This window comes from Pteronotus mesoamericanus, unplaced genomic scaffold (assembly GCF_021234165.1).
Source record: "Pteronotus mesoamericanus isolate MK-2021 breed Mesoamerican mustached bat unplaced genomic scaffold, CSHL_Meso_final scaffold_371, whole genome shotgun sequence".
NCBI lineage: Eukaryota > Metazoa > Chordata > Mammalia > Chiroptera > Mormoopidae > Pteronotus > Pteronotus mesoamericanus.
In genome coordinates this window covers 3,388,814-3,416,102 of record NW_026555314.1, presented here as the reverse complement: position 1 = coordinate 3,416,102, position 27,289 = coordinate 3,388,814, and the positions used below count along the sequence as shown (strand labels likewise).

The 27,289-nt window shown below is 57.3% G+C and overlaps 1 protein-coding gene across 2 annotated transcripts; it reads right to left on the bottom strand.

The window, feature by feature from the left end:
• Window positions 1-394: 394 nt before the first annotated feature.
• Window positions 395-24,814, bottom strand: SLC37A2 (solute carrier family 37 member 2). 2 transcript variants are annotated; one of them, XM_054592805.1, is made up of 19 exons: window positions 24,703-24,814; window positions 11,679-11,760; window positions 11,131-11,224; window positions 10,926-11,004; window positions 9,235-9,370; window positions 8,772-8,848; window positions 7,862-8,028; window positions 7,275-7,318; window positions 6,837-6,989; window positions 6,445-6,535; window positions 4,820-4,882; window positions 4,450-4,535; window positions 3,939-3,987; window positions 3,691-3,764; window positions 3,354-3,432; window positions 3,119-3,216; window positions 2,763-2,827; window positions 2,498-2,554; window positions 395-1,100 (listed from the first exon to the last, which is right to left on the bottom strand). In XM_054592805.1, exons 1-18 carry the CDS (start codon window positions 24,759-24,761, stop codon window positions 2,524-2,526), a joined length of 1,527 nt encoding a protein of 508 aa, XP_054448780.1. In that variant the 5' UTR covers window positions 24,762-24,814; the 3' UTR covers window positions 395-1,100; window positions 2,498-2,523. The 2 variants fall into 2 exon arrangements, with proteins under 2 accessions (XP_054448780.1, XP_054448781.1); XM_054592806.1 differs by lacking the exon at window positions 2,498-2,554.
• Window positions 24,815-27,289: the final 2,475 nt, after the last annotated feature.

Genomic DNA, 27,289 nt, shown 5'->3' with positions numbered 1-27,289 from the left:
TCGCCCCCCACCCCCACCCTTCATCCGCGTTGCCCTGAGTAATTCATTCCTCTGGGAAGGCCCGTGTGGTCAGCCCCAGCACATGGCCACGAGGTCCCGGGACACTGCCCGAGCAGCCCATGGGGCGCTGGTGAGGCCTGGCACAGGCCCGGCGCGCAAAAAAACCTGTTGCTGCAGAGCTCCCACTGACAGACCGTGCGAGGGAGACAGAGTGAGCGTGGCAGGAGCCTGGGGAGAGGCCTCTGCCCGCCTGACAGCTCCTGAACTCCTCCCAGCTGGACTCCTCGCCCTGCTGCCTGTGCTCAGGGCATGAGTCCTTGTTCTGTGCCCACTGCCTGCTCCATTCCTAGAGCAGAGCTGGCACCCAGGGAGCACGCTCAATGACCACCGACACTTATTTTTATCACACACATTGGTATTTTCAGTCGCAGCCCCTACCCCCACTCCACAGCACTACCCTGACACTCTGTCTCTGCTGGAGACACAGAGGGCCGGGGCCAGGGGGGACAAGGGAGGCCTCCAGTCTTTGGAGTGGCACAAGCAGCAGCCAAGAGTGACAACTCCTTGCTCGCGACCCCCACCCCCCTGCCCCCTGCCCTGGCCCTGGAGGATGGAGCCATGATGCTTTCATCCGGGAGCGTCAGGAGTTAGAGGCAGGATCAGATAGGACGGCTTGTGGACAAAGGACAGAGCGAGGCTGGGCAGCTCTGCAATCGGTCAGGACTGCACCGGCAGGTACAGGCTGATTGCGGAGGTTCCAGTTTCACAGGGGAAGGAGAGCTGTGCCTTTTCGGGGCCTCGGCCCTGTGCAGCCTTCTGTCCTGGAGCCTGAGCAAGCAGGGTCTGGGCAGATGTTCCCCTCAGCGAGGCGGGGACACGGCTCAGCGCTGGCCTGTCCCTCTGCCTGCTGCCCTCTTCCCGTGGAGCTCCTCCAGCCCCGTAGCGTCCCTGAGCGTGGCGCTGGGCTGGCGGGCGTCGGGTTGGGAGGCTTGGCCTCAGCAGCCTGTGGCAGTCTGGGCTGTCCGGCCAGGGAGCACTTGGGGACCCAGCCGGGGCCCTCTGTCCTTCTTTTCCAATCGGGGTCTCACATTTCTTTATACCTGAAGGAGGGGAAGAGAGGCAAGGGGAAACAGAGTGAGACACAGCTCCACACTCTCCTGCCCCAGTGCCGGGGCCAGGGAAGGCGGGCTCCTAGGGTCCTTGAATAATCGCCGTTCATCCCTGTTCTCCACAGTCAGGGCTTCCTCTCACGTCTTCAGCAGGAAATAGAAAGCCAGATTGCGTTTAAAGCCTTACAATATTTGTACCACAGTGGACAGCTTTAAAAAGCAATATCACGTATCCCATGTTGTCTCAGCCTCAGATCAACCCTGTCAGGTATTTAGGGAGGAGCATCTCCATTTCACACATAAGGAAGTGGAGGTTCAGAGAATTAAGCCCGAGGCCTTATAAGATAAAGGTGAACAGAGACACCAGGGCTGCGCAGGGGGTTCTCGTTCCAAGCCCGGTGCTGGCTCCGCTCCTCCCCGCTCCCCGCCTCAGCAGGGACAAGCTGAAATCTTGGGCACATCCAAGTCCTGAACCTCCGTCCTCTCCCCTGCGAATGAGCATGTCCACCTCTCCAGGCGGCTGGGAGGCGAGCTAACCTATCCGAAGCCAGGCTCCTTCCAGGCCAGGGCAGAGGGCTCATCCTTTTCCCTGTCTGATCCTTTTCAACCCCGCCCCCGCCCCCAACCTTCCCTCGGCCTGGCTCAGGGAAGACAGATGGAAGGTGCACCGGTCACACGGCCCAGGCCCCCTGCTCCTGCAGGGCAGCGCAGGACAGAGGTCTTAATGCCTCCTGCTCTTGGTTTGCCTCCCCTGAACCTGGATGCGGCTTCCCTCAAGGGAAGTGCTTCCCACAATAATGTGCTGGTTCCCATGACCCACATCTCCTGTCCAGACCAGGTCCACAGCTCTGCCAGCTCCTCCACTGCAAGAGCAGAGCCAGAAAGGCTGGGGAGACCTCAGCCCCCGCACAGAGCCCCGCCTCTCACCAGCCGGCTCCGCCACCAAGCCTGTCTGTGCAGCCTCCACGCCCACCACCCCCGGGTAGCAGAGAGCACACCAGCCAGTCACCGACACCGATTTGACTTTGTCCCAGAAGCTTTGATTGGAAGCTGATTCTTTCTGCACACCGCAGGCAGAGGGGCCCACGGACCCCCGCAGCGCAGGGTCTGAGTTCAGAGGGAACCCGGTTTCCAGGGTCTGCCTCCTTTGCCCTGGGGTGTGGCCACGGCCCCACTGCTGTCGCAGAGAAGGGGTTGCCGACCTTGGTGGCCGCTCAGGCCTTTTAGGAAACACATCCAAAGCACCAAGCTCTACTCAGGCTGACAGTCTTTGGAACTGGCCCCAAAGAGAAAACGAGAGTTGGAAGAATCACACTGAAAGAGAAAGGATTTGCATGCAGGACCCGCTCTGATGGCACATCAGTTACAGGCTTGAGGAAAATACTCACAAAAGTCATGGGACTTGAGGAAACTACTACCGTGGGTGGGTTAAGGCCAGACAAGAGCTAGGGAGACACATGGGACAACAGAGGGCAGGTTAGTGGGGCCGGGGCCGGGGAGGGACGGGCCTTCGCAAACACAGCCAGGGCCGGCTCCACTCTCCCCAGGTCTGCGCTGGAGCTGGGCTTAGGCTGGGCGCAGCGCCCCTGACCGCGGGTTCTGAAGTGAGATTGGGGGGCGGCGGGGCGGGGCCCTGCTCTCCGGAGGACTCACCCGGTGTCTTTGCTCAGGGCCGACTTCCAGGCAAGGATCTCTTTGTACACCAACCGGCAGAGGAGCTGAGGGGGTGGGGGGGTGGGGTTGAGGCACAGAGGGAAAGGTGGACAACATTAGCCCGGAGCATGAGCTCGGTCCCCAGGGCTAGTGACCAGCAGTGGGCTGGCAGGAGGGACAGGGCTGGGCCACAGCTTCATGCAGCAGGGGTCGCCCGTGGGAGGTAAAGCGGTTCTTAGCCAAGGGCTGCTGTCCCAGAGGCCCTGGTGGACAACGCTTTTGACGATGCTCAGGGCTCCAGCCTGGCAGGACAGGACGCCCCGCGATACCCACCTGGGCACCCCAGGAAGCCTTACCAAGCAGGCCAGGACATCAGCAGAGATGAGCATATAGAAGACGTTTTTCCATTCCTTGGCGGAAATGAGCCCAGCCAGCAGAGGCCCCAGGGCCGCGCCTGTGGGGGGCACAGTGTCAGAGCAGGGCATCCACCGGGGGATCCCGGACCCCCACCCACGGGATGGCGGCAGCCCAAGGGTGCACCCCAGATGAGGCTCCGCACTGAGCTGTCAGGAGCCAAAGTTGGTCACGGACCTATGGAGCCGGTGCCATCGATGATGGCCGTGACGGTGGACAGTGCCTTTGCGTTGCCCTTCAGGCTCTTGTGAGTCCCCTGGGGAGAGAGAGTAGAATGAGGGCCCGAGCCAGAGGCCATACTGAGCAGCAGGCCTGACAGGCACTGCCCCAGGGACAGGCGGCGCTGAGGCGCAGAGCTGGGGGTGGGGGCGCTGGCGGATTCTGAAGGGCTCTGAGGCTCTTGTCTGTGTAGCCAAGAAACAGGGAAAGGGGGCTGGGAAAATGGACCAGGAGACAGAGGCCCTGACCAAGGCCCCAGAGCGACCCCCAGCCTCGGGGAGGTGGCGCCACTTACTAGGTCCGCTGAGACAGCAGTGGTGATGAGCGCGTAGGGGCCGTTGACCAGGGCCCCACAGATAATCAGCATGACTGAGATGGCGACAGAGACAGCCCAGTTAGCGGCGAGGGGCCGTGACCAGCCCCGCGCCCACAGCAGCGCAGGCCCCCGGCATCAGACCGAGCGCCTCCGCTTCCCTGTGCCTCCCGCCGATGCCCCCAAGGCGGTGCCTTTCCCGTGGGCTGGCCGCACATGCAGCATCTCACCGATGGAGGTGGCGAGGCCGCTCCGGCCTAAGTGGTTGTACAGGAACAGCTACGAGCAAGGGGGAGAGGCGGAGTTATGCCAGGCCCCCGACGATGGATCGGAGCCCATAAGTCAGTAACAACCGACTCTATGCGGCCGTGGAATCCAGCAGGTCTCCTTGCTCCTTTTTGTTCTCACACCGAGACCTCTCACTCCTTAGATGTCCCAAGAATTTGGGGGGGGGTGTCTAAGGTGTGGTCCTTTATTGTTTCCTTTTCCCAGAAAGTCTTCTCTCATATCTAGCCTCAATATCCTCTCCTTTCCTTGGTCCAGAAGTTCATCAGCTGGTGTCCCCTTCCCCACCAAGGCCAAATAGCCACTCGTCCCTTTCCAAAACTCTCAGTCTGGGTCTCTTTCCTGTGCACAGGGATGTACACACACGCGTGCACATAAACGCACAGGCGCACACCCTGCGCAGCAGCCACACGCAGAGACATGCACGTGCGCACTTGGCCCTGAGGTTATACGCACCATGGGGGCGGCCAAGATCAGCATGACGCAGCAGGTGGTGGCCCTGCCATTGGTGTAGTCGGAGATGAGCCCCGCCAGGATGCCGCCTGGAACACAGACCCACTCAGGGCTGCCCCAGGCATGACCGCAGCCTCCTGCCCGCCTGGTGCCCCCCACCCTGGCCCCGTCACTCTGCCCCGCACAGGCCTGCCTCTGAAGTGCTCCCTGCACCTGCTGCTTATGGAAGACCAAACTCGAGGGCTGTCTTTTCTAGGGCCACCCAGCTGGGCAGGAGCCCAGGTCACATCCCATGGGGCCGGTCCCTTCTTTCTGCACCCACATAGGAGAAGAGGGGAACACAGTGTGGAGGCAAAGCAGGGCAGAGCCTCACCGATGATGCCACCAACGTCGAAGAGCGTAGACAGGTTCGCTGCCTCTGTGGCGCTAAAGTTGGCTGTGGAAAATGCAACAATGTGATCAGACCTTAGGGCCAGGGGCAAACATCCTGGAGTGTCACAGCCAGGAAAACCAGAGTCCCCGACCAAGGCCCACGACCCCCTTTTTCAGAGGTAGCAGTCTGATTGTGCAGCAGGGGTGCAATGGGATTATGTCTAGGTCTGATGGGCTGCCTGTTGGGTTACTGGATCCAGTCTCCTGGAGGAATAGGAGGGGTAGTATCACTAGGTCCACAATGATGAATGGAAGAAGGAAGCAGAAGGCGAAGAACCCGCAGGGAAGTGATGGGTCTAAGCGACTTTCCAACAGTTTGTGGCCAGGCGCCCTCTCCGGCCCCTGAACTGAACTGCTGTCTTCCCCGGCAGGGTGGCCTTGGCCTCTCAGACCAGCCCTCCCCTGAAAGCAGTGGGATCTGACCTGGAAGCCCTGTCCCGCTGGGCCACCCTTCTGTGGGCATAAAACTCTCCCGGAGCCTCGGCCCACCGGCCGGCTCCCGCCCTGCTGCTGGCTGAGGGGCGGGCGGCACCGGGAGCCTTCCAGTTCACCTGAGATCTCTGCTGATACCTGGAGCCAGGAAGGAGACTCCCGGAAGAGGGAGGCCCTCAGGGCCAGGCCTTGCCCTGGCATTAGAGGAGGACTCTCTAGAAGCCTGAATGGTAGCCCAACCCTCAGGGCTGACTCATACTCCATAGGCAGCGCCAAGGCCGCAAAACAGAGTCACAGGTCCACGGAGCTGCCCTGAGGCTCCACCTCTATATTTACAAGATGCCCCTGAGATAAGAGCTAAGGGGCAAGTTACAGCCTGAGATTTGGCTGACTAATGCCCATTGTGTCCTGTTTAGGGTAAGCACAGGATATGGCAGGCAGCCTGGGCTCCTGGCGCCCCGTGGAGGGAGCAACGTGGCCTGGGGTGGGGCCGGGGCCCTGGCCCAGCTCTGAGGCCCAGGGACAAGGGCAGGGTCTGCTCCCTGCGGAGGAGCCACCCAACCTATGGAATAGCGAAGACCCAGGCCGGGCAGACATAAACGTCCTTTTCAGCCACAAAAGTGACCTCTCCTCATCTGCCCGTCCTTGGATGGGGCAGAGGCAGGAAGAGCAGTCCATGAGGTGGGCAGCGCAGCCAACCCAGCAGGGGGCAGACTCCCCTGAGGCTGCAGGCAGCCCCACCAGGCCTCTTCTGCGGTTGGGAGAAACTCAAGGGACTCTGGGAGGCATCCAGAAGGCGGACCCTGCCTAGCACCCTCCGATCCCACCCATCAACGGTCCAAGCAGGCTGGAGGTGGCTTCTCTCACCAAAAGGGCAGAAAAGTCAGGGAGGATTACAGGATGGAGCTCTGAGTCCTACCCCAACCTCAGTTCCAAGGGGGGAGAGGCGGCGGGATTCAGGGTGTCAGGGCAGCGTACGAGGCTCAACGTTCCACTTTAAAAGTCTCTTTCTGCCCTGCGGGAGGTTCAGCAGCAATCCCTCCTATATCCTGGACTCATCTACATCACGTAGTAGGTTTCCTCTCAGACAGGAGACCTGCCTCACCTCTTCTCCACCCCACGCCCCATTCTTACCCTCTTTGGAGATGTAGAGAGGCAGCCAGTAGAGGAAGGTGTAGCTGACCAGCTTGGCGAAGAACAGGCACAGGGAGAACTCGATCACGCCCTGGGGAGCGCGGCAGAGGGCGCGATGAAGAGGGTGCTCCTCAAGGGACAGCCGAACACCACCCAGCCCCTGCCACTCCCGCCACGCACAGCCCTGCAAGTCCACGCCCGCTCTGAACAAAAGCACTATGGCTGCTGTTCCCACGCTGTGTCAGACAAGCCTCCCCTATGACCCCCCGCCCCGGGCATCTCCTGTAAAGAGATTCTGGACACCACGGGTCACCCCGAGCATCCCCATGTCCTGATGTCCTGCAGAAAAATCTAGAGAGCCTCTCTCTCCGCTCCACCCCCCAGCTCCTCACCGGGATCATGAGCGCCCCCCAAAAGCTGACGGCAGCAGGCTGCGCGCTTGGCTCGTTGGAGCATCCGGCCTCTGCCTCCAGGCTGTGCTCCTGGTGAGAGTAGGGGTTACTCCCAGGGTCCTCGGGGTTGGTCTGGCCTTCTTCCGGCCCGTCCTGAACAGAGGGAGACCTCGCTGTGGGCACGCCCGTGTGCGGCCTCCTGTGCCCTGGAGGGAGGACCCACCCCACCTGGGAGGCAGGGGCTCTGAAGCTGGGAGAGGCGCGTGTCCCTTTCCCGGACTGGACTAACCGCCCGCAGGCCCCTCGGCTGGTGAGAAGCCAGTCCAAGGGCCGGGCGTCGGGCCTGTGCAGCAGCTGTGGGCTCAGGCCCTCCCCCGGCAGCTCCCCAGACCTGCCTGCGGGGGGAGCGGGAGGGCGGGGCGCGGGCTGGGGGCTCACCCTCACGTGGTGCTGTGGCGGGGTGCAGTCCACATCTTCTGGATCTGAAAAAAAACCTTCTAAGAAGCTTTCCTCAGGTCGGGCCCACCCCCTTGCTCTGGAACTAGTCCTGAGCCCCAAAGTGGCCACAGGAGGGAGCTGGAAGGGCCCGGGAGACGGCCTGCTGGGCCTGGCCCTCCCGACAGCCGGCGTGGTCACTGCTGCCGCCTGGGCTTCCATCCTCTCAACATTAAGCAGCCCCACCACCCGGCCAGGCTGACTCTCGGGCTGTCAGGGAATGGGGCTGAGAACCGCCCACGTGGCCGTGTCCTATCTACCCCCCCTTCCCCTTTTTACCCCTCAGATTCAGCCAGCAGGTGCGAAGCACAGGAGCCGGGCATTCAGACCACCTGTGTCCCTGACACCCTCAGCAGCCCGGGGACGTGCCTGCTGTCCGTCCTATTTATACGTGAGACAGCTGAGGCTCCGAGAGGCTGCTTGTCCCAAGTCACACAGCGGGCGCTCCAGCGCCGTGACCAGCACTCTTCCCACCAGAGCCAGCTGCCTCCCTCAGCGTGACGGGCCCAGGGGGAGCGGCGGCCACTCACACTCGATGAGAAAGAGGAAGGTGACGACGCCCATGGCGGCGGTGATGATGCCCGGTACCACGAAGGACAGGCCCCAGGCCCCGCTCACCCAGACGCCGGCGATCAGGGTGCCCAGGATGTTGCCCACGGACGTGTGGGAATTCCAGATGCCCATGATGAACCCCCGCCTGGAGTGGAGGGGAGGGGAGAGGAACAGAAGAAATAAAAAGGCAAGCACAGGGTTCGCCTCAACCGCTCTGGCCAGGTGCAGACAGCTGGCTGCCGACAGCCTCCGTGCCAGGGACCAGAGCGGGACGGCTGGGACCTAGAGAGGGACACAGGGCTTCACAAGGGAGCTCTTGCTGTTCTCAGGGGTCAAGCTCCCCGCCCCTCTCTTCTCTCCTTCCCCGTGGCTGTAACTCTTAAAGCGCTGGTGCTCAACCCCGGCGGACACCGGCAGTGTCTGGAGAGCTGTGACGGTCACAGTTCGGGGTGTGCTGATGGCACCTAGCGGGTGGATGCTGCTGAGCACCTGCAATGCACAGGACGGCCGGCACGTCCAGCCCCGAAGGGGAAGAGTGTTGAGGGCGAGAAACCGGCTGTACAGCAACTTTTTTTTTGCACAAAAGCCAGTTTAAGAAAAAAGAATAGTTTTACAGGCTTCATTCATGCTTTTAGGAGACATGGAAATGATCAAGGATGAGGAAAAGCACAATGAAGATTGCTGTTTTATGGCTTAAAACCGTATCAATGGAAGAGCAATACTGCTTTTTAGGCACTAAAATGTCTCGCTCAGCACAGGAAAGTCAGCAAAATGGAGACCAGTGTCTAATCTTTTCCCCTGGAAGTACATGGCAGGGCCGCAAATGACCTCCTCACCACCGCAGCCCTCCCAGGGCGCCCCCTGCTCACACTCCTTTGTCACACTCACTTCCCCTTCCCGAACCAGTTGCCCACACAGGTCACAACCGCGGGCCAGCCCGTGGTCTGGACGAGTCCATTGCAGATCTGCAGGGAGAGAGGTGGCAGGTGGGGTGGGCCCGGCTCTGGACAGGCAATGGGATGCACGCCTCCCTGCTGCGGCCAGTCCTGGGCTGAGGTGGTTCAGTATCAGGGGCCACACCGCCCCTAATGCCCTCTGGCCCAGATCCCATGCTGCAGGGACCCAGCCTCTCGGTGCCGCAAGTGGCCTGAGGGCAGGGCTCAGCGCAGACCCGCTGAGTGAGCACAGGCGGAGCCTGGGAGGCGGAGCGGGCCCTGCTGAGCGGACCGAGGAGCAGAGGCCTGGGCAGGGCAGTTGGGGCCCAAGTCAGCCACGGCCTGGGAGCCGCCGAGAGGGACTGAGTTCTTTCTGTGATGGAAACAGAGGCCGAAAGCAAGACGGAGGCTCATACCTGAATGAGCACAAAGTACCAGAGCACGTGGATGTTCCAGAAATAGGCCAGGCCGAAGAGAGAGGTGAAAAGGCCACTGAGCAGCATTCCGACTGTAAGGTAGTAACGCAGGGGGAGCCGCTCCCCGAAAGTCCCGCTGGAGAAGAGAGAGTTAGGTGTGGGGTTAATCCCCGCTGTCTGCACACCTCAAGCTCCACCTCCATTTCCTCCCCCGCCCACCGCAGGAGCAGCTCGAGCAAGGTGGCCGCAGCCAGGGACACCCTCTGTCCTCCACTCGCTAGGCTTCTCTGCTTCATTTGAAACTGCTGACCGCACCCCCAGGGGCGTCTCTCCCTGGCCCGTTGCTGTTACTGCTGCCGGCCTCCGCCCCTCCCCCAGGCTGACCACAGCTTCTCACTGACTTTCTCCTGGAGCAGCCTGGGATCGAACCCGCAACCTTTGTGGTGTCCGGGGATGACACTCCAACCAACCGAGCCTCCCGGCCAGGGCTCGAGGAGCCGTCTCTCACAGCATTTTCATGGTTGTAACTACCACCAAGTGCATATCCTCGGCCTGGTCTCCCCCCAGTGCTTGACCCCCTCTGGACGTCGTGGCTTGGATGCCCCCAAACACTTGAACCTCAAACCTCTAAAACTGAACTCCTCTACCTCCTTCTCTGACCCAGCCCCTTACCCTGTGCCCTCACCGGAGTGAACGGCACCCCCATCCTCGGCCACTTGGGCTAGAAATAACAGAGCTGCCTCCGTTCCCTGCCTCTCCTTCCCACCCTTCACGTTCAATCTGCAAGGCCACCCATTCTACTCTTTTTAAAAATTGATTTGAGAGGGAGGGTGGGAGGGAGGGAGGGAGAGAGGGAGGGAGAGAGAAACATCGATTTGTTGTTCCCCTACTTATGCATTCACGGGCTGATTCTTGTATGTGCCCTGAGCAGGGATCGAACCCACAACCTTAGCGTGTGGGGACGACACTCTCACAACAGAGCCGCCTGGCCAGGGCCCGTTCTTCTCTGAAATAGTTCTCCGGTGTGTCGTCTCTTTCCTGCCGCTATTACTGCTGTTTTCTCTCAAACACTCCTCAAAGCTTAGCTGGACCCTTCGCGTCCTGTTTCTTCCCATGACCAGGCCTTTAGTCTCACCTTTCCTTGGCCTACCCTCCATCCCCCTCAGAGCGACCTGTCTGTAAAGCAAATCTGAACAGGACGCCCTGAGTAAAGCCCCTCAGCGCCCTCGGGTGCCCGTGGCCCGGCGCGGTGCCCTCACTCCTCGGCCCACACCCGGCAGACCTGTTACTGACCCCCCGCCCCCGCAGGCCCTGCCGCTTCCCCCTTCCTTACTGTCCTCCTGCCATTCCTTCCGCCTCCCTCCCCTCCACCGCCAAACCCAGCTGCTCTGCATCGGTGCCCGTGTGACCCCCTCGAGAAGCCTTCCCTAGCCTCGGGCAGGTGATCACCTCTGAGCCACCAGAGCATCCTTTCCAGGAAAAAGGGCCCCTGAAAGCATCGGCCGGGTGAAGGAGGGGGCTCAGTGACCCCGTAAGGAAGCGAGAATGGCCGTGGGCTGATGGCACGCGCGGAAGTCTTGGTCTCATTTCCACTTGGGGGCCATCTGCTCTTCCACTTTGACCCCGCGCCGCTGTCGGTCAGCGGGAGGCAGCAGCTCTGAACCGCCCCGCTGCAGCTCTGCCCCCCTTACCTGATGAACATGCCGATGGCGTAGGCCACGAGGAAGGCATTGTCCACGGCCCCCAGTAGCTCCGTGTAGTTGCTCTGGTCTGAAAGCAGATGGGAGAGACAAAGCACGTGACCTGGCTGCCCCGGCTAGAAGGCCTTTCCAGCCCTGGACAACCCCTTCCTGGGGAAGGGAGTGCGGAGTGGGAAGCAACTGGCCCCTTTCTTACCAAACGGAGACCAGTTGCACCACGTGGTGTCGTTGGGATCGTGGGTATGATTGGGGAGCGGGGTTATCTTTGAGCAGTCCTGGTGCAGACGGCTCTGGACAGGCAATGGGATGCGCAGGTCAGGGGCCCCAAAGCCCGCGCAGCCCGGAGAAGGGCAAGCAGCCTCGCTCCCCAGCCACGCCGGCACCACCGCCTCCCTCTGGACTCTGCGCCTTCCTCTGGCACCTCCTCCTGCAGGACCTGGCTACAGGGCCTGGCGGCCATGTCGGACCCTCAGCGAAGGCAGAACCCAGAGCCCAGGGTCCTCGCTCTTTCCACCCACCCACAGCCACTGACACTGCTGTCTCGGTGAACTCACTCCCAGGGGGCACCCGGGGAAAGTGCCCTGAGACACAGAGCCACGGAAAGGGGAGCCTGTCAGGTGAAGGGGCGGCGGGGCGATCACGGAGGAAGGGAGGTCCTGGGCCGAGCCCCGGACCGTTCTACGCAGCATGTTTCCGCTGGGCCCAGGGTCGGCCGCACTCTGCCCACCGCCCGGCCAGCCTCACCTTCACAACACTGATGGGCTTCCTGGACATGTGATAACAGGTATAAATTAAGAAGGTGAGCAGCAGGATGAAGCTTCTGTACCTGCAGGAAAAGGTGGACATCCGCGTGAGCAGGAAGATCGCATGGCACCTGTGCCCGCCCCGCAGCCCCAGGGCACCCCCAACTCTCCACCTCGGGGCTCCCCTTCAAACACAAGTGGAGGGGAGGAAGAGACGCCCGAGGCCAGGGGGCGCAGGGAGCCCTGCCTCCCGGGTGCCGACGCCGGAGTCCTTCCCAGAGCTGGCCCAGCACCAGCAGCCCGGCCAACACCAACGGTTCCCTCCCACCCTTGTCGCCTCCATCACCTCTGCGTTCATTTGGCCTCACTGCAGTCAGAGTGTCTCACGTTTGTGTGCGCAGGAGAGAGGGGGGAAAGGAGCTAAAATCTTTTTTTTTTAAAGGGTTCCCTTTAAAAAAAGATTTTATTTATTTTTAGAGAGGGAAAGGGAGGGAGAAAGAAAGCGTGAGAAACGTCAATGTGTTGCCTCCTGTGTGCCCCCTACTGGGGACGTGGCCCGCAATGCAGGCATGTGCCCTGACTGGGAATCGAACTGGTGACCTTTTGGTTTGCAGGCTGGCGCTCAGTCCACTGAGTCACACCAGCCAGGGAGAAAGTCTTTTTTTAAAATACCACAAATGATGGGAGTGGGTGGGAGGCTGATGGTGGGGAAGGGTCTGTGTTCCTAGTGAGCCCAGTGCCCCTCTTATGCCCAGAGAGCAGCAGTAGCCCGTGCCGCCCCGGTTAGAGACAGCCCAGACCACGCTGGAAAGGGCACCCGCGGGAACGCTGCTGGCAGCACCCATGTCCTCTTCCTGTCCTGGTCTCATCCGCAGGACCCTCCGGACAGCAGGGTCATGCTTTCCACCTGTGGCTCGCTCGTCACATGGGCCCTCTTCTGCCCTCTCCCACCCTCCGCTTCTCGCCCCATGCGCTGGTCTGGGACGGAAAGAACACATCAGCCAGACGCCAGGGAAGTTTCCATGCACCCCTGCTGCTCCCTTCTCCTGGGGGTCTCGGGAGGGCCCGCGTGCCTCTGAGTCACTGCCTGCTTCCCCAGCACGGCATCAGCTGAGCAGAGTCAGCGGCCAGGAGCCAGCAAACGCATGGAAAACGGGCTTCATGATGGTCCCCCGGCCCAGGAGAAAGGGCCAGGCGTTCAGAGAGACCCAAAGCCCCGGGTCATCACAGATCTCATGGAGAAGGGGGGCAAGGAAGGGCAGGGGGGGCGCCGACGCCCTTCTCATCCTTCAGCTCGACGAGCCTGAGGGACAGGACACTGCGGCTTCCCTCTGCCTTTTCTGGCCTCTGCCTCCAAAACCCAAACTCACGGCCTGCAAACGGGTCGTGCAGGCCACCGCTTGCAAGATGAAGGGGCGTTTCGGCAGAGCCTGGGTTTAGGCTGGGTTCTCGGGCCCTTCTGTACTCACCCCTGGACGTGAGCTTCCTGCCTGGGTTCTGTCTCCATTTTCCCCACTGCCCCCAGTTCACCTTCTTAAATCAGTGAAGGTTCCCATGCCCCGCTCCACTGCCCGGTGAAAATGTTCCAGGGGCTCTCCATTCTGTTAGGAACGAAGTTCCAACTACTGTCTAGTCTGGGTTTCACGTTCCTCTACAACCTGGCGCCTCTGGCTACCAGTTCCCCAGGGTGCATGGGTTCTCCAGGGATTTGGGTTTTCCAGGAAATCTGGGGTCACTCCACGGTGTCTGTCTCAGTGACTGACATCAGCAAGCTCGGTGGCAGCGATGTTTTCCGGGTCCCACCAATGAGCATACGGCTCAGCACTCCCAGTTCAAGAACTTACAGAATCTGAGGGACATTTGGAGAGGGTGCCCAGCTGGCCTTCTCCAAAGAGCAGTGGGTGGAAGAAAACTCCAGCCCTACAGGAGACTCCGGCCAGCGCCCTGCCTGGGGGTCCACCTGGCCAGTAAAGGCGGAAAGCTTTGTGCAAGGCCTCTAATTCACTGGGCAACCAAACGCAAGTCCCTCGTTTCCTCATCAGCTACACACGGCTGAGAGCACCAACCACATCTACTGCAAAGAAAGGTGAACACAATATTACTCTCCCCCTAGTCCCTAGGTCCCTGCTGTGTCACCGTTAAGGCCCCTCGGCTCAGCTAAGCCTGTCTTGGCTGCCACATGGCTGCAGCCACTGACCACAGTGACAAATGACACCGGTTCTGGATGTGAAAGGTCCCTGAGGCCCCGGCTCTGACTGTTCCCCCAGGACAGGCCCAGCAGCGAGGCCCTTCCCGCTGTGGGGCGTGGTATTGCCCGGGACTCCAGGCTGCTCCTCAGCAGACACCCCGAGCCCTCTGAGAGGCCCGTCAGAGCCCCCGAGGGGCTCAGGGCCTGGCTTCGTTGCCAGTCCCCCTTCCCGTCACCCCCACTCGCCGCCACCACACTGATCACACCCCAAGCGCCAGGACCTGCCTGCCTAGGAAGGACCCAGGCCGCTCTCCCTTGGCTTCCTCCTGCCCATGGCCCTGGTGTTCTTCCCGCTCTGCTTCATGCGCCTCTTGCCACACTCGCCTCCTGGCCCCGGGAGGAGGAGTGGTGCCAAGGCAGCCGGCACAGCAATGCCACCTTCTGACATCCTGATTCGGTCTGGCAAAAACAAGACAGCTCTCGGTCCACGTCCACACGTGGGCCTAGCACATGCGGGCGCCGCGCAGGGATGAACAGAGATCTCTGTCCTCGGAGCACTCACAGGCCAGTGGGGGGACAGGCAGGGTTGGGGTGACATGCCAGAAACGTGGGCAGCTGTGCATGACAAGGAAGCACAGGGGAGGGACGTCGGGGCCCCCTGGGGTAGCAGCAGGGTCAGGGAAGGATTCCTAGAGGAGAGGCTGCAGTTGAACCTTCCAGAACAAGCAGGAAGTAGCTTGGCCGACCAGAGCCGGGGCAGGGAGCACGTCCAGGACAGGGAACCGCACATGCCAAAGCAGAGAGCGTGAAATAACACTGCCTGTTTGGGGAACTCCGCATAGTCCCGGACGTGCAGAAGGTGGGGCTGAGCCAAGCTGGAGAGGAGGCAGGAGACAGGTCACGCAGGACCGACTTGTGGAGGTGACAGTGATGTAAAGTCACGGAAGGGGCTGGGATTTTCCGGATCAGAGAGGTCTGGGGAGCACGCAGGTGAAGCCGAGCGAGCCCCAAGGCTCTGCTCTGGCCTGTTTCGGGGAGCCCGCGATAGGCCTCCTCACGGAGGGCAGGGCCAGCGCCACCCCGTCCCCAGGCACGGGGCTGCACCACGGGGCGCCCTCGGTGGTCCATGTCTGGGAGGGTGTGTCTGTGGTAGAAAAGGGCAAGGGCTCAGGAATCAGGCAAGGCCTGACTTTGCTCCTTACGCCTATTTTCTCACCTGAAAAGTGCAGAGTATATCACCTCTCTCACAGAGCTATTGAGAGATGAGGAAGCAGAGCTGGAGGGGCTCTGCTGTGGGAGGTGAGTGGGGGTGGGGCTGGTGCCACACTCCTCGGTGGTGGGAGTGCCAGACCCCGGAGTCACTGGCAGGTGGGGATCTGGAGGCCGGGGCGCCCCCTCCTGCCCACTTTCCCGGGACACACTCCTGGGCTGGCTGAACTAGCAGCGCCCTCCCCTTGCCTGGGGCAGGGCCCCGTGCCCCTGGGCGGCCTGCCGTGGTACCAGGGCTCCCCTGGCAGCAGACAGGAGGCTCAGCAGGGGTCCACACGGACACCCTGACTGGCAGAAGTCCAGCGCTGCCCTTCTCCAGGGGCCTGGCCTAACCCCTCCACCAGCTCTGACTCCAGCCCTGAGTCGCAAAATGGACAACCAAGAGAGCAGGAGAGTCATGACTCCTGGGGTTGGGAGGCAGGGAGGTCCTCCACGGTGCTGTGGGACACGCTAGACCTGCCACTGGCTGCCCTGTGACTTCCTGCCTAGCCTCCGAGTGATGGACGGATGAGTTCAGAGTCCCACGGCCGGCGGGGCAAAGTGCACTTGGAGCCAGGTCTCTGCTTAGATCCGTCCTCTTGCCATTCCATTTTGGCAGCTGTCCTGAGCAAAAGGCCAAGGTGCCATTGTTCAAAGACTTGGGGACATCTGTCAGGTTAAGGGCTGGGCGAAGCTGGGGCCAAGGCTGCCAGACCTACAGCAGCTGCCAGGAAGGACAGCTGAAACGCCCTCACGGCAGGGACCGCAGGTTTCACTTCTCTTCACGCAGCCCTGCCTGCGGAACCCGGAGGCCCCGAGGGGTCAGAGGGCAGATACGCACAGCTGGGCTTTGCCTGTGGGTGGCTGTGAAGGGAAGGGATGGCTGCCCAGGTGCTGGGTCAGGCTGGCCTGGCGCGAAGGCCAAGGACCAAGGACATTTGTGGTGAGGCCCCCAGGTTCTTCCAGAAGGGCCTGACTGCCCCCAGGACTCTCTAGGTCTTTGTTAGCAAGAAGGGGCATTATTTACATGAGATCTTAGCCCAAATGCCCAGGAGAGTTGAAGAAGCCCTGACAATTTTTGGAGCCCCACCCCCACCTACCCGGTACTGGCTACTGAGTAACCAAGACCAGTAGCGAGGCAGACTACCTGTCTCTCCGTGATAAGCTGACGGTCCAGCTTATTCTTTCGAAGGAACATGATAATGGCTTTATCAACCGTGTTAAGACTTTGCACTAAGAATGCTTCTGATGTAGGAGCCAAGAACACATTGTCATAAAGCAGCAACAGACAAAAAACAAAGGGTCTATTACCACCCAATGGACCTAGCACCAGTTCAACAACAGAAAACAACAAGAGACAGCCTAGCAGAGGGTTGCTGACTTCGGGAGACAGTGGAAAGACGCCCCTTTCCCAAGCGGCTACCCGGTTGGTCACGACCGGTCCCTGCATCCCCCTTCCTTGCTTTGCATCCACACGCGGACAGTCCCTACCCCTATGCAAGGCCCATAGGGACTTAAACTCTGACATCAGTCGGTCCCCATCACTCTCTGCCTTACCCAGGGGCTGCTGGTAGATGTCTAGGGCTTCCAACATGGCCAACTGACAAACTGGGCTGGCTGTGGCTGCACGCGGCCTCGAAACTTGCCCTCAGAAAACCGACTTGGTGGCCTATCCTTGGATGTGCCTGTTCTAGGATTCAGGAGATCTGAGAAGGACGGAGCCCCGGGACCCCCAAGAACCAGGCCAGCGGTGACAGCGCCCCTACCCCACCCCTGCCAAATCCCCATTGCCACTGGAGGACTTCGTGGTGGGCAAAGGCCTCTCTGGGACAGACAGCACAGGGCAGAATCCTGAGCCAGGCCTTCAGTGTACCAGATGAAACAGGGACAGTCCAGGTCTGGGAGGGCCTCTGAGCACCAGGACATGAAGCCGAGAGCCAGCCCGAGGGGCCCCTGCTTGCTGCCCTTGTTCCGGCTGGGCCTCGGCGCTTGCCTAGAGAGATAGTGCTGACTCAGCGCTTGGCCTGAGATCCTTCCCATAGTGGGGTGCCATTGGCTAGCAGCCGCAAGGAGCCCAGGACTTTCTAGAATAAATGAGTAGATGATATAATGGTCTCTTTTTAGAAATGATTAAAATATAGATTGTTTTGCTTGGAGAAGGAAGCTAAGTCAGGGGACCCTGAGCATTCAGATGGAACGAAAGGACCTGGCTGTAGGCTTCCGCAGGAGGTTTTATTCAGGCAGCTGGAATAACTTTGGAAGGGCATGAGAGCTGGTAGGATTGGGGAGAGGCGGCCACTCTCCTGAAGGCTAGGCCAGAAGCACAGATGGAACCATGCCGACGGTGGCAGAGCTGCGTCCTGCCCAGGAAGGGAGAGGGTGGCCTTCCTCTCAGGACCCCGTGGGGGCCTAGCCTCACGCCCCACCCTCGTCCATGCCCTGTGAGCATGAAGGATCCAGGGCACGAAACAAGGGCGGTAATTCTACCCACACCCACCCCACCCCAAACACCGACTCGGGGACTCGACCTCTGGTGTCTGCTCTCAGTTCTGTTGTGAGTCTCAGACAGCCCCACTCTGCCCCCGCTGCTCGTTGGTACAGCTCGGCTGGAAGAAGAAGGGCCCCGGCCGACCACTTACACCATTGTAAAGCCCTTGCTGCCTTCCAGGCCGGCCCACGGGGCCGAGCCAGACAGTCCCACCCAAAGCCAGGGAGACACACAGCATTCTGCTCTGTACTGAAGGAAAGAGGAAACAGCTGGGTGGAAGGGGAAGCAGAAGCCGCTGGGGGAGGAGGCAGCAGGCACATGAAGGCGGGGGAGGGGAGCCCAGGGTCACGCGCTCCTCGGGGTGGGCCCTGGCCCTGAGAGGCCAAAGGAGAGGGACGAGGACAACGGGCTTAGTCTCCAGGGGCTGCTCCAGAGCTCTCCTTCCTCCGCAGAGCACCCTTGCACTGTCACAGCTCGGTTTAAGGGGCCCCTTTCTGCTACCTGACCTGGTTCCTCTTTGCAGTTACCGGGATAATAAGACAAGAAAGCTGTCTCGGCAGCATTGGGACCCCTGATCTGAGGTGGTGGCAGAAGAGGGAAAAGGACGTTAGACTTGGGCCAAAAGGGGATGAGCCTTCATTTCTGGCTCTGCTGCTTTCTGTGAACTTGGGCAACTTGTTTAACCTCTCTAGGCCTCAGTTCGATCTTCTTTCAAATGAGATAATCAACTGCAGCCACACAAGACTATTAGAAGGATTAAACAATGTGCAATGGATCTGGCAGTGTGAGCCCTCAGCAAACTCAGAGAACAGGGCCATTCGCCCCGGCAGCGGCCACCAGCCAGCCTTGGCCTTGCCAGCTCACGTGGGAACAGTCAGGTGTGTGTGGGGCGGGTAGCAAGGCGGGAGAGGGTCCCCAGCTCCTACTTTCCTGCCTTCTCTCTCCCCATTCCTGCTCATCCAGCGGGTCCCTCCTCCCACAGGCTGTGCTTCTCCCTGTCCCACATGCAGGGCCCAGGAAATGGGCCCGGCCCCTGAAGCGCAGCCCCAGCCATGTCTCTGGCAAGATGCCCATGTTGCTAGCTGCCCTGGACGTGTCCACGCAGACGCTGATGCAGAAGGCAGGGCGCTGACTGGGCCCAGAGCTGTGGAGGGTCCGAAAGGCCGTGCCGTAGCTGGCCCTCCACCGCATCCTGACCCGGAGGGCCTGGCCGGGGAGGACAGAAGCGCTGCCGTCTCTGACTTCGGCTTGCACATCTCCTGGGACTGGAAATGCTCCTTCAACCCCCTGGGCACCTGCGGCTGCAGCCTCACGGTGTGCTCTTGAGTAGCCAGGTGACACCCTCACTTCCAGGCCTTTGCACCACGCCCTCTACTCATAATACCTCCAGCTCCACCAAGCCACACGCTACCTTATCCTCCTAATGAGAGGGGATTCCCCCCTCCATGGAAACTCATAAGCACCCAGCCATCATCAAGTACTAACTGTAAGCTAGGCATTGGGCTAAGTGCTTTAAGTGGCTTCTCGTTTAATTTCACTGAAACCCTGTGATATAGGTACCCTGTTATTTCCATTTTAGAGACAAAGACCTGGAGCCTTAGAGAGATTAGGTGATTTGTCTAAGGCCAAACAGCCATGTGACAGATCTTTTCCCCCTTCCATACTCTGATGAGGAGGACAGCGTGGGAGTCAGCTAACCCGGATTCACATTCCAGTTCAGCCACCCACGGGCTGGGCGATGCTAGGTAAGTAACATAGCTTCCCTGTGCCTCTATATATCCATGTAGGTGGGGAAACTTTGCAGTGAACTACAAATCAACAATGCCTGACACCAAGTACGAAGCAAATACAGTAACAGTCCATAATTCGTGTATAGTCAGGGCGTAACATGAGCCGGTCGCTGATCCAAGTACTTTCATCCTCACAAAATGTTACGAGCATGTATTACTGGCATTCACACTTTACAGATGAGGAATCCAAAGGTCAGGTCTCTTCCGCCCTGGCTCTGTCTAAGCACCAGCTACGCCGGCTTTCTTCGCTTCGCTTCCATGTCCTCCTTCGGGACTTGTGTAAGCAGCACATTTGATAATACGTGTACCCACCGTCTCTCCAGCCTGATCCTTAGTGCCAAGAAGGTAGCACCATGTCTTATTCATCTTTACAGACCTCAAATCTCAGCATAATAACGTGCGTACAGTAAGAACTATAGTAACATGCAGTGTTTTATAGGAGTCTAAACCTATGTTACATGAGCAAAGAGGTAAAAGAACAGTTCTTGAGCACCTTCATTAGCCACAGGGGGTCAAGAATGGCCACATATCACGTTTATAGCCTAGAACCCGCCTTTTACTGATGGGGATACTAAGGCTTAGAATAGCCAACTGCACAAGGCACACAGCGGTGGAAGGATTCCAATCCCTCTGGGAGATGCTGGCGAGTGCAGGGGTCAGGTTCCTGCTTCAGGAAGTATGTGAACAAGGCGTGTGGCTACAGAAAGTTGTGTCGTGTGTGTTTGTGAGCTCTTCTGAAATGCTGCTGTGGGACAGGCTGTTTATAATTAGCCAGCCTCCCCGCTGCCCCCACTCCCCAATTCTCTGAAATAGAAGGTACTTTGGTTAAGGGTACAATTCATATCTATGAATGAGACTCTATTAGGAACAATCGTTGTCAGAGAGGCACAACTTTGTATACATGGTAATAAGATGTGTTCATGTTTATGAAGAAGGAAAAAGAGAAGTTTTATCCTAAAGTAAAAGGACCGGGCCCTAGCCAGGTTGCTCAGTTGGTTGGAGTGTGGTCCCGTGCACCAAACGCTTGTGGATTCGATCCCTGGGTGGTGCCTAAGAGAAGGCAACTGACCTAGTGTTTCTCTCTCTCTCTCTCTCTCTCTCTCTTTATTCCTTCCTCTCTCTTTCAAATCAATAAAACATATCTTTGGGTAAGGATTCAAAAACGAGTTGTTTAAAACAACTGATTGTTCCAGAATAAGGAAGAGAACAATGAAGGATAAAACCTGAGTAGATAAATTTGTAGGTTTGTGAACAAGGAATTTGATTTGCCTTAGATTGTTTATAGTATGTGCAAATAATGAGTCTAAAACGAAGCAATTAAGTGTGTTAGGAATTTTGGCAAAGCCGGCTCAGTTTTTATTTTATTAATATTATTTTTTAAAAGTAGGCTGTGGTTCTTTTAGTATCAAACATAATGTCAATGCAAAAGTAGAATTTGGTTTTCTGTCTGTTAAAATCATAAAACTTTCTTGAATATTGGTTATTGGTTTGCTCTTAATGAGAGGTTGTAAAATGTAATTTTTTGCTTCCTGTGGAATCTGCCTAGATAGCACAAATTCTGTCTTACCAGAATAAACCTTCCATACTTTTTAAAACAAAGAACTCCCTCTTAGGAAAGAGCTGTTCCTTTATGGTGTTACCTTCTATGTTCATTCTTAAATGAAATATTACCACTTCCAAATACATGGGACAAGTACTGTTTCTCAGCATCCAAATCCCTTAACCATTCCTGATTTTGCCTTTCCCAAATCAAATCCTAGACACAGAATAAAATAAGGCAGTCATGATATCTTTTGTACCTAACACTATCTTTGAGATGCTCAAGAGAGCCCTTGGAAAATCACAAAGATTTGTTCTTTCATCTTTTAAAAAGAGAGGCTAGAAATAATCACATTTATTTAATATGTTATCGTTGACCAATTGCATGGAAATAATTGTGAAATCAGAAGAGATACTCGACCTTCTCTAGGTTAAATTTTTTTTTTTTTTTATCCTCACATAAGGACATTTATTCATTGCTTTAGAGAGAAAGGAAGGGGGAGAGAGAGAGAGAGAGAGAGAGAGAGAAACATCGATGTTGGAGAGAAACATGGATTGGTTGCCTTCTTGTACGTGCCCCAACCAGGTATTGAACCTACAACCTGGGTATGTGCCCTGACTGGGAATTGAACCTGTGACCTTTTGGTCTACTGGACAACACTCCAACCAACTGAGCCACCCTGACCAGGGCTCTAGGTTATATTTTAAAAGGTAAATGTTATTACTTATATAAAGAGTTCAGAAATTGTGTGTTGTGTGAGAGGCTTCTGCAGATCTCTCAGTGCCCTCTCTGGTTGATGATTTATTTCTACTTGCCGGCACCTGGTGAAGCTTTCCCTGACAATAAGAGTATAGCATTACCAGTCATGATTTCAGTTATGATTGAAAATGTTACCTGGGCTGCAACCTTACTTCCTAGAGTCTAACATCTTCTAAGTCAGCGGGTATGTGCATCTGAATGCAGATGCTTAGGACCTACTCCAGACTCACTGAATTCCTTCATTTGATATTCTTGGTATATCCTTGGTATATTATGTAAATTATGTCTTGGGATTTTTATATATTTCAAGAGTTTTTCCTCTATAAAGAGTATGTTCATCCATTTTTAATAAGTCAGATGTTATGTTCACCATCTTCTTTGAAATTAGCCTCATTATGTTTTTAGCTGCTGTCTAGATTTTGGGGGCGAGGGAGACTGGCTTTATTTTGTTTTGCATACTTCAGGAACAACCGCTTTTCCTTGCTAGCTGCATTACTCTCGTCACGAATTCTCATCAGATCATTTGCTTTTCAAAGTGAGTAGTAAGTTTGTCTGCACCTTTATAGGTCTCTGTCACGTACATATAGTTTTTGTTTTGTTCTGATGCTTCCTGAAGCCTCTGCAATCAGCTCTAGGTCAAAGGTCTTTTCTTTAAACACGAAGAAGTGTCTCAGAAAAGCACTGTACCAGGAACTTCCTCTTGGACACAGGTTTCTGGTGGCATCGCTTAGATATCTTCAAGGACACACCAATGGACTAAGTCAGGATTGTTAAAACTCTTTAGTCAAGAAGCAGACAGGTTATAAGGCTGCTAACCCAATTAAGCAGAACAAGAATTAACCACATAGAGCGGGACAGAATGACGTGGCTTGGCCGTTGTTTGTATTTGGGATACTGTTGGCGTTGTCCTAGCGTTCTCTTTTCTGGATATCTAAAGAAGCCCTTTCTCTTTCTTCTTAAGCTATACGTAACCCATGACAATTTAATGGGCTGTTTTCGTAAACTAAAATGAAGCATTTGTAAATATCCTCCCTACTCAATTCTCCAGAATTCATAAGCATTTGTGGAGTCTTGTTACTTTTCATAGCAATACTGTTATTTCCAAAAGGTCAATGAGACTCTGTCCCCTAGTTTTAAACCACAGATAATTAGAAAAAGCGGTTATGCAACCAAGGCCTTCCCTAGAATGTCACGGCTGACGAGGATGCTCATTTAATCAGGTATAACCAGCCCCTTCTAAGGACCTAAAGCCGACTGTATGGAGCCAATACTAATGAAACCCCCCAAGAACACTGGCTTGCTGTTTTCCCTGATAGGCAAATTAGGAAGGTCATTTCCTGGCTAGCCCAGGAACTTAGGATATTTGGGGGACCTCGAGAAGGGAGGAATTCTCCCAAATTTACAGGCATAGCAGGTAAAACCTGGTTTATAAATGGGCATGGTCTTTGGAGTCTCTCTTTTTAAGATTATGGTAAAATACAAGGGTCCAGCAGAAGTAAGGCCTGCTTGAGTGTGGTTGGTAGGGTAATAATATGGGTGTAATAATCCATAGTTTTAATTTGAACATTTCATCTAAAGTGTCATACGGTGTGCTTGAGTGTGATATTGTTATGTGACAGAATTCCATGCTTATGATTTTGTAATAAAAGATTTTATGATAAAAGGGGCATCATTTGCGCCAGGCCCTGTCTCTGTAACATGAAGTCTGCCGTTCTAACCATTCCTAAGTGAGTAGTTCAGTGGCGTTGACCCGCTTCATGTTGCTGTGCCACCGTCGCCGCCGCCCGTCTCCGGGGTCTTCTCACCTCCCCAAGCTGACACTCTGTCCCCACTAAACAACAGCTGCCCATCACTCCCTCCCTGCATTTTCTTTCTCCAAGATTATAACATCTCCTGATTCCCTCATTGGGAGTAAAATACAATCTTTAACACAGGTTCATTTTTATATCCTTATGAGAATCAGGTTTTATCTTTTGCTGACAAACATATTGTAACAGTCCCAAACTCAAAAAGTACCACATGACTCATGTACACAAGGGAAGAAGGCGGGGAGGGACGAGGCCCGTCACCGATAGGAAGGCGCCACCAGTGACCGGCGAGCCCAGGACTGGGGGTGAAGGATGTGGGCTTTGCCCTTTCAAAACTAGGCCCAGCGGGTCATGTGAGGGACACCTGCCCTATCCGAAGGGGTCTCCTTAAGTCCTGTTCATGTAGTTTGGGAATTTAGGCCTCATATTGTTCCACCTGTTTTTCAAGAGCAGCCCGGAACCCGGCTATTTATGTTAAATTTTATCATTTGTAAATGATGGCAACTAACACAATATTTAAAAAAAGAAAGCAAAAACAACACACCGCTCTGCAGACCCAGCAAACCACCCCAGTGGGTGGCCTCTGAAGAGCCCCTGCGGCTCTGCAGGCCCACACCCGCTCACCCGCACACGTGGGGTCTCCTCCCGCCTCCCCGGGTCAGGGGAAAGCTACTGCGCAAGTGGCCTTTCCGCTGCTGGGGGTGCCCATGGTGGGGGCGACCACCCAGTTGAGGAGCAGCTGCCCGCTCTGATCTGAGAAACAAGCCCTGCCGGGCAAGTCTCCCAGGGCCTGGAGCCCCTCAAGGCAAGCGCCCAGGGCTGACGAGTTCTGGCCTTTGTGTTACCCAAGGGCAGAGACACCAAAAGCGACACTCCACGACCCCAAAGGCCAGTTTTCAGCAACTCCACCACCCCGGCCTCGGCTCCCTAGCCCGTAGGTCCAGGTTCGCCCAGATGCTCAATAATATGAAACTGAGGGGTTCTGAAGGTCCTCCCCGAGGTGGTGTGTGTGGTGTGTCTGTTGTGTCTGGTGTGTGTGGCGCGCCAGCCGTTCAGTTTCACCTTCCTGCCGCTGCCGCCGCTGAAGGCGCCCCGGCTGAAGCGCTGCGAGGCCGCCCGCCGCCCGGTCCCTGGTCCCCACGCGCCCTGCCCGCGGAAGGGAAGCTGCACGGAGCGGCGCGCTTCCCTCCCCAGCGCTGCTCACCAGCTGTCCCTGGAGAAGGTGCGGAGCAGCCAGATGCCCGGAGCCAAGGAGGACCGCATCTTGCCTGCTGGTGCCCTAGAGAGGCAGCGAGGCGGACGCAGCGGGGCGCAGGGCGGTGCATCCCAGGAGGCAGTGGCTGGGTTTAAATGCCCCGCCGGCGGCCCGCCCCGGCCTGGCGGCCGCAGCCCCGCAGCCCCCGCCCCCTGGCGCCTGACCGTCCTCGAGCTCGGGCCAGGCGCGAGCCGACTGCCCGTCCTCCGGCGGCGGCTCAGCCAGCCCCGGGTTTTCTCCTGCTTCGCCTTGGGCTGGGGACACGCAGCGCGCAGAACTTCTGGGGCCGCTCCCGCCCGAGCTCCCCGCTCAGCTCCCCGAAAGGAACTGAAAGCCACAGCCCACACTTCTCAGCTCTATGTGACAATCCGTCTGTTGTAGCTGTTCTTGCAGCGCCTCCCTGTCCCGAGAAGCAGCGGCCCAACAGAAACGGGAAACTGAGGCACGCGGATGGGCTACAGCTGACTGACACTTAGTGGTCCCTACATGACACTGCTGAGAGCGGGAGGCCCTCGGCGAGCAGGGGGAATCTCAGGGAGTCACAATATTGGCCCCAAATATGCCTCCGGGCCGGACAGAAGCTGCCCGTCCCTCAGACTCCAGATTGTGTGTTGAGAGACAGGACCCACCATGCCCCTCACCGAGACTGGCCTCCGCATCTACTCCCAGTGACAGTGCGGTGACAGCAGCATCGCTGCAGCCAGTGCCTCCCTCCAGAGGCAGCAGCCACGGGGTGGCCAGCAAACGGCCAGTCTGGGGCACAGAATTCTCTGCTCTCGACATTGCTCTCCCAGCCCCTAGCCTGAAGTCTCCAGCGTTATTTCCACTTACAAAAAGAAGATACTGTGAGATCTTTGAATAGGAACCCCAGGGTGAACTGCAGAGGGATGGAGAGGGAAGCATTCGCCCTGAGACTAACGTTGTTAATAGAACATAAAATAGGACTGTGCTTGTGCAAATGGCTTTCAGTCCTGACCCCACCCTGCCCCTAATTCCTGGGAGTTCCCAGGCCCTAAGTGCAAGGTCGGGATGTGGGGCAACAACTCCACCAAACAGGTTAGGACCTGTGCTAACGAGCTCGGGTGAGCGAGCTGCAAAGGCCTCTGTGACTGCCAGGCAGTCAGGCGGGTGTCAGGGCAGACACAAAGGCAGCAGCAGGCAGAGGCGAGAAGGGAAAGGGGTAGAAGGGAAAGGAGAAAGGGGGTAAGGAGCCGGTACCAGATGACGTGGAGTCCAGAGAAGCGCACCACCGAAGCGGGGGCGCAGCTAAGAGCAGCTGACTTCCACACCGCACACTGCTCCCAGGTGGACATTCATTTGTTCTTATTCATCTGCGGCTGCACATCTTGGTTTGCCTGGGACAATTCCAGGAGACACTCGCTGGCCAGACCAGCTCTGGAGCCAGCACCAGCCAACAGACATTAGGTGGGTAGGGAAAGCGAGCCAGCACGATTAGCTAACATCCCCAGGAAGACGGCTGCTCGTCTCTCGGGGGCTAAAGGAAGGAGAAAGCTGGAATACAATGGAGCCAAGGAAGGGGATGCGGCAACGTGATAGGACACAGGACGAGCACATGGACATCACTCGAGGATGGGGAGGGGCCGCCTCCAGGGCCCCAGGCTTGCTCCCCAGACTCCAATAATATGGAAAACCCATCTTTCCATTGCAGAGATGCCAAGGAAGAAGGCTCGTGGCTGCGCACTTTCACTGCCCTCTGGGGATGCTGTTTGTGCCTCGAGGGGGAACATGCTTGTCCGGGGCTGCAGCCCCCAGAGAGACAGAAAGAATTTGCCGTCACAGTGGCCTGGCTATTGTTCACGGAGTGCCAAAAAGCAGCTGGTGTGGGGCCAGGCCTGAGACAGTCATAGCCTTATCCCAGTTACTTCCCGTGAACTCCAGCCACGCATCCCTGGTCCAGGGACCAGCGGGGCAGCTGGGACACCGCTACCAACGTTCCTCGCCTGCTCTTGTGGATGAGCTGGGTGATGATTTCGCTTCGGGACAGCGTTGAGGAGCTGTTATGGCCCAGCCGCCCTGTCACGCACCTGCGCGAGCACGCCCCTCCTGACTCACCTCCCTGCTGCTGGGATCCCGTTCACGCCACCCCCTCACACCCTGCAGGTGTGGACAGCTGTGTCTGAAGGAAATGAGGGAAGGGATGAGCCACTGAATCAGAAACTAAAGGAAAAGGTCCTCAGTTCTTACCGTGAATAGACCTATACTTTTCCAAAAATGCTTACTTACTATGGTTTCTTAGGGTCAGACAGCTGTAAGACGGGAGCTGGCTGGTCGTGGCCTTTTGCCCACTAACTACCAGTTCCTACGAGCAAGTTTTATTGATGACCGTCCACAGGAGTTTGGGGTGGCCAGTCATCTGTTTAGACTTTTCAGACATGACAACAAGTGTCCTCCCTGGTTTTTCAAAGGGACACAGGGGCCTGACTGCTGGAGAAAGTCTATGAGAACAAGTGCCAAGAGGATGAGTCATTAGGCAACAGAAGCCCAAAATGTCACCACACACACATGCGTCATTCTT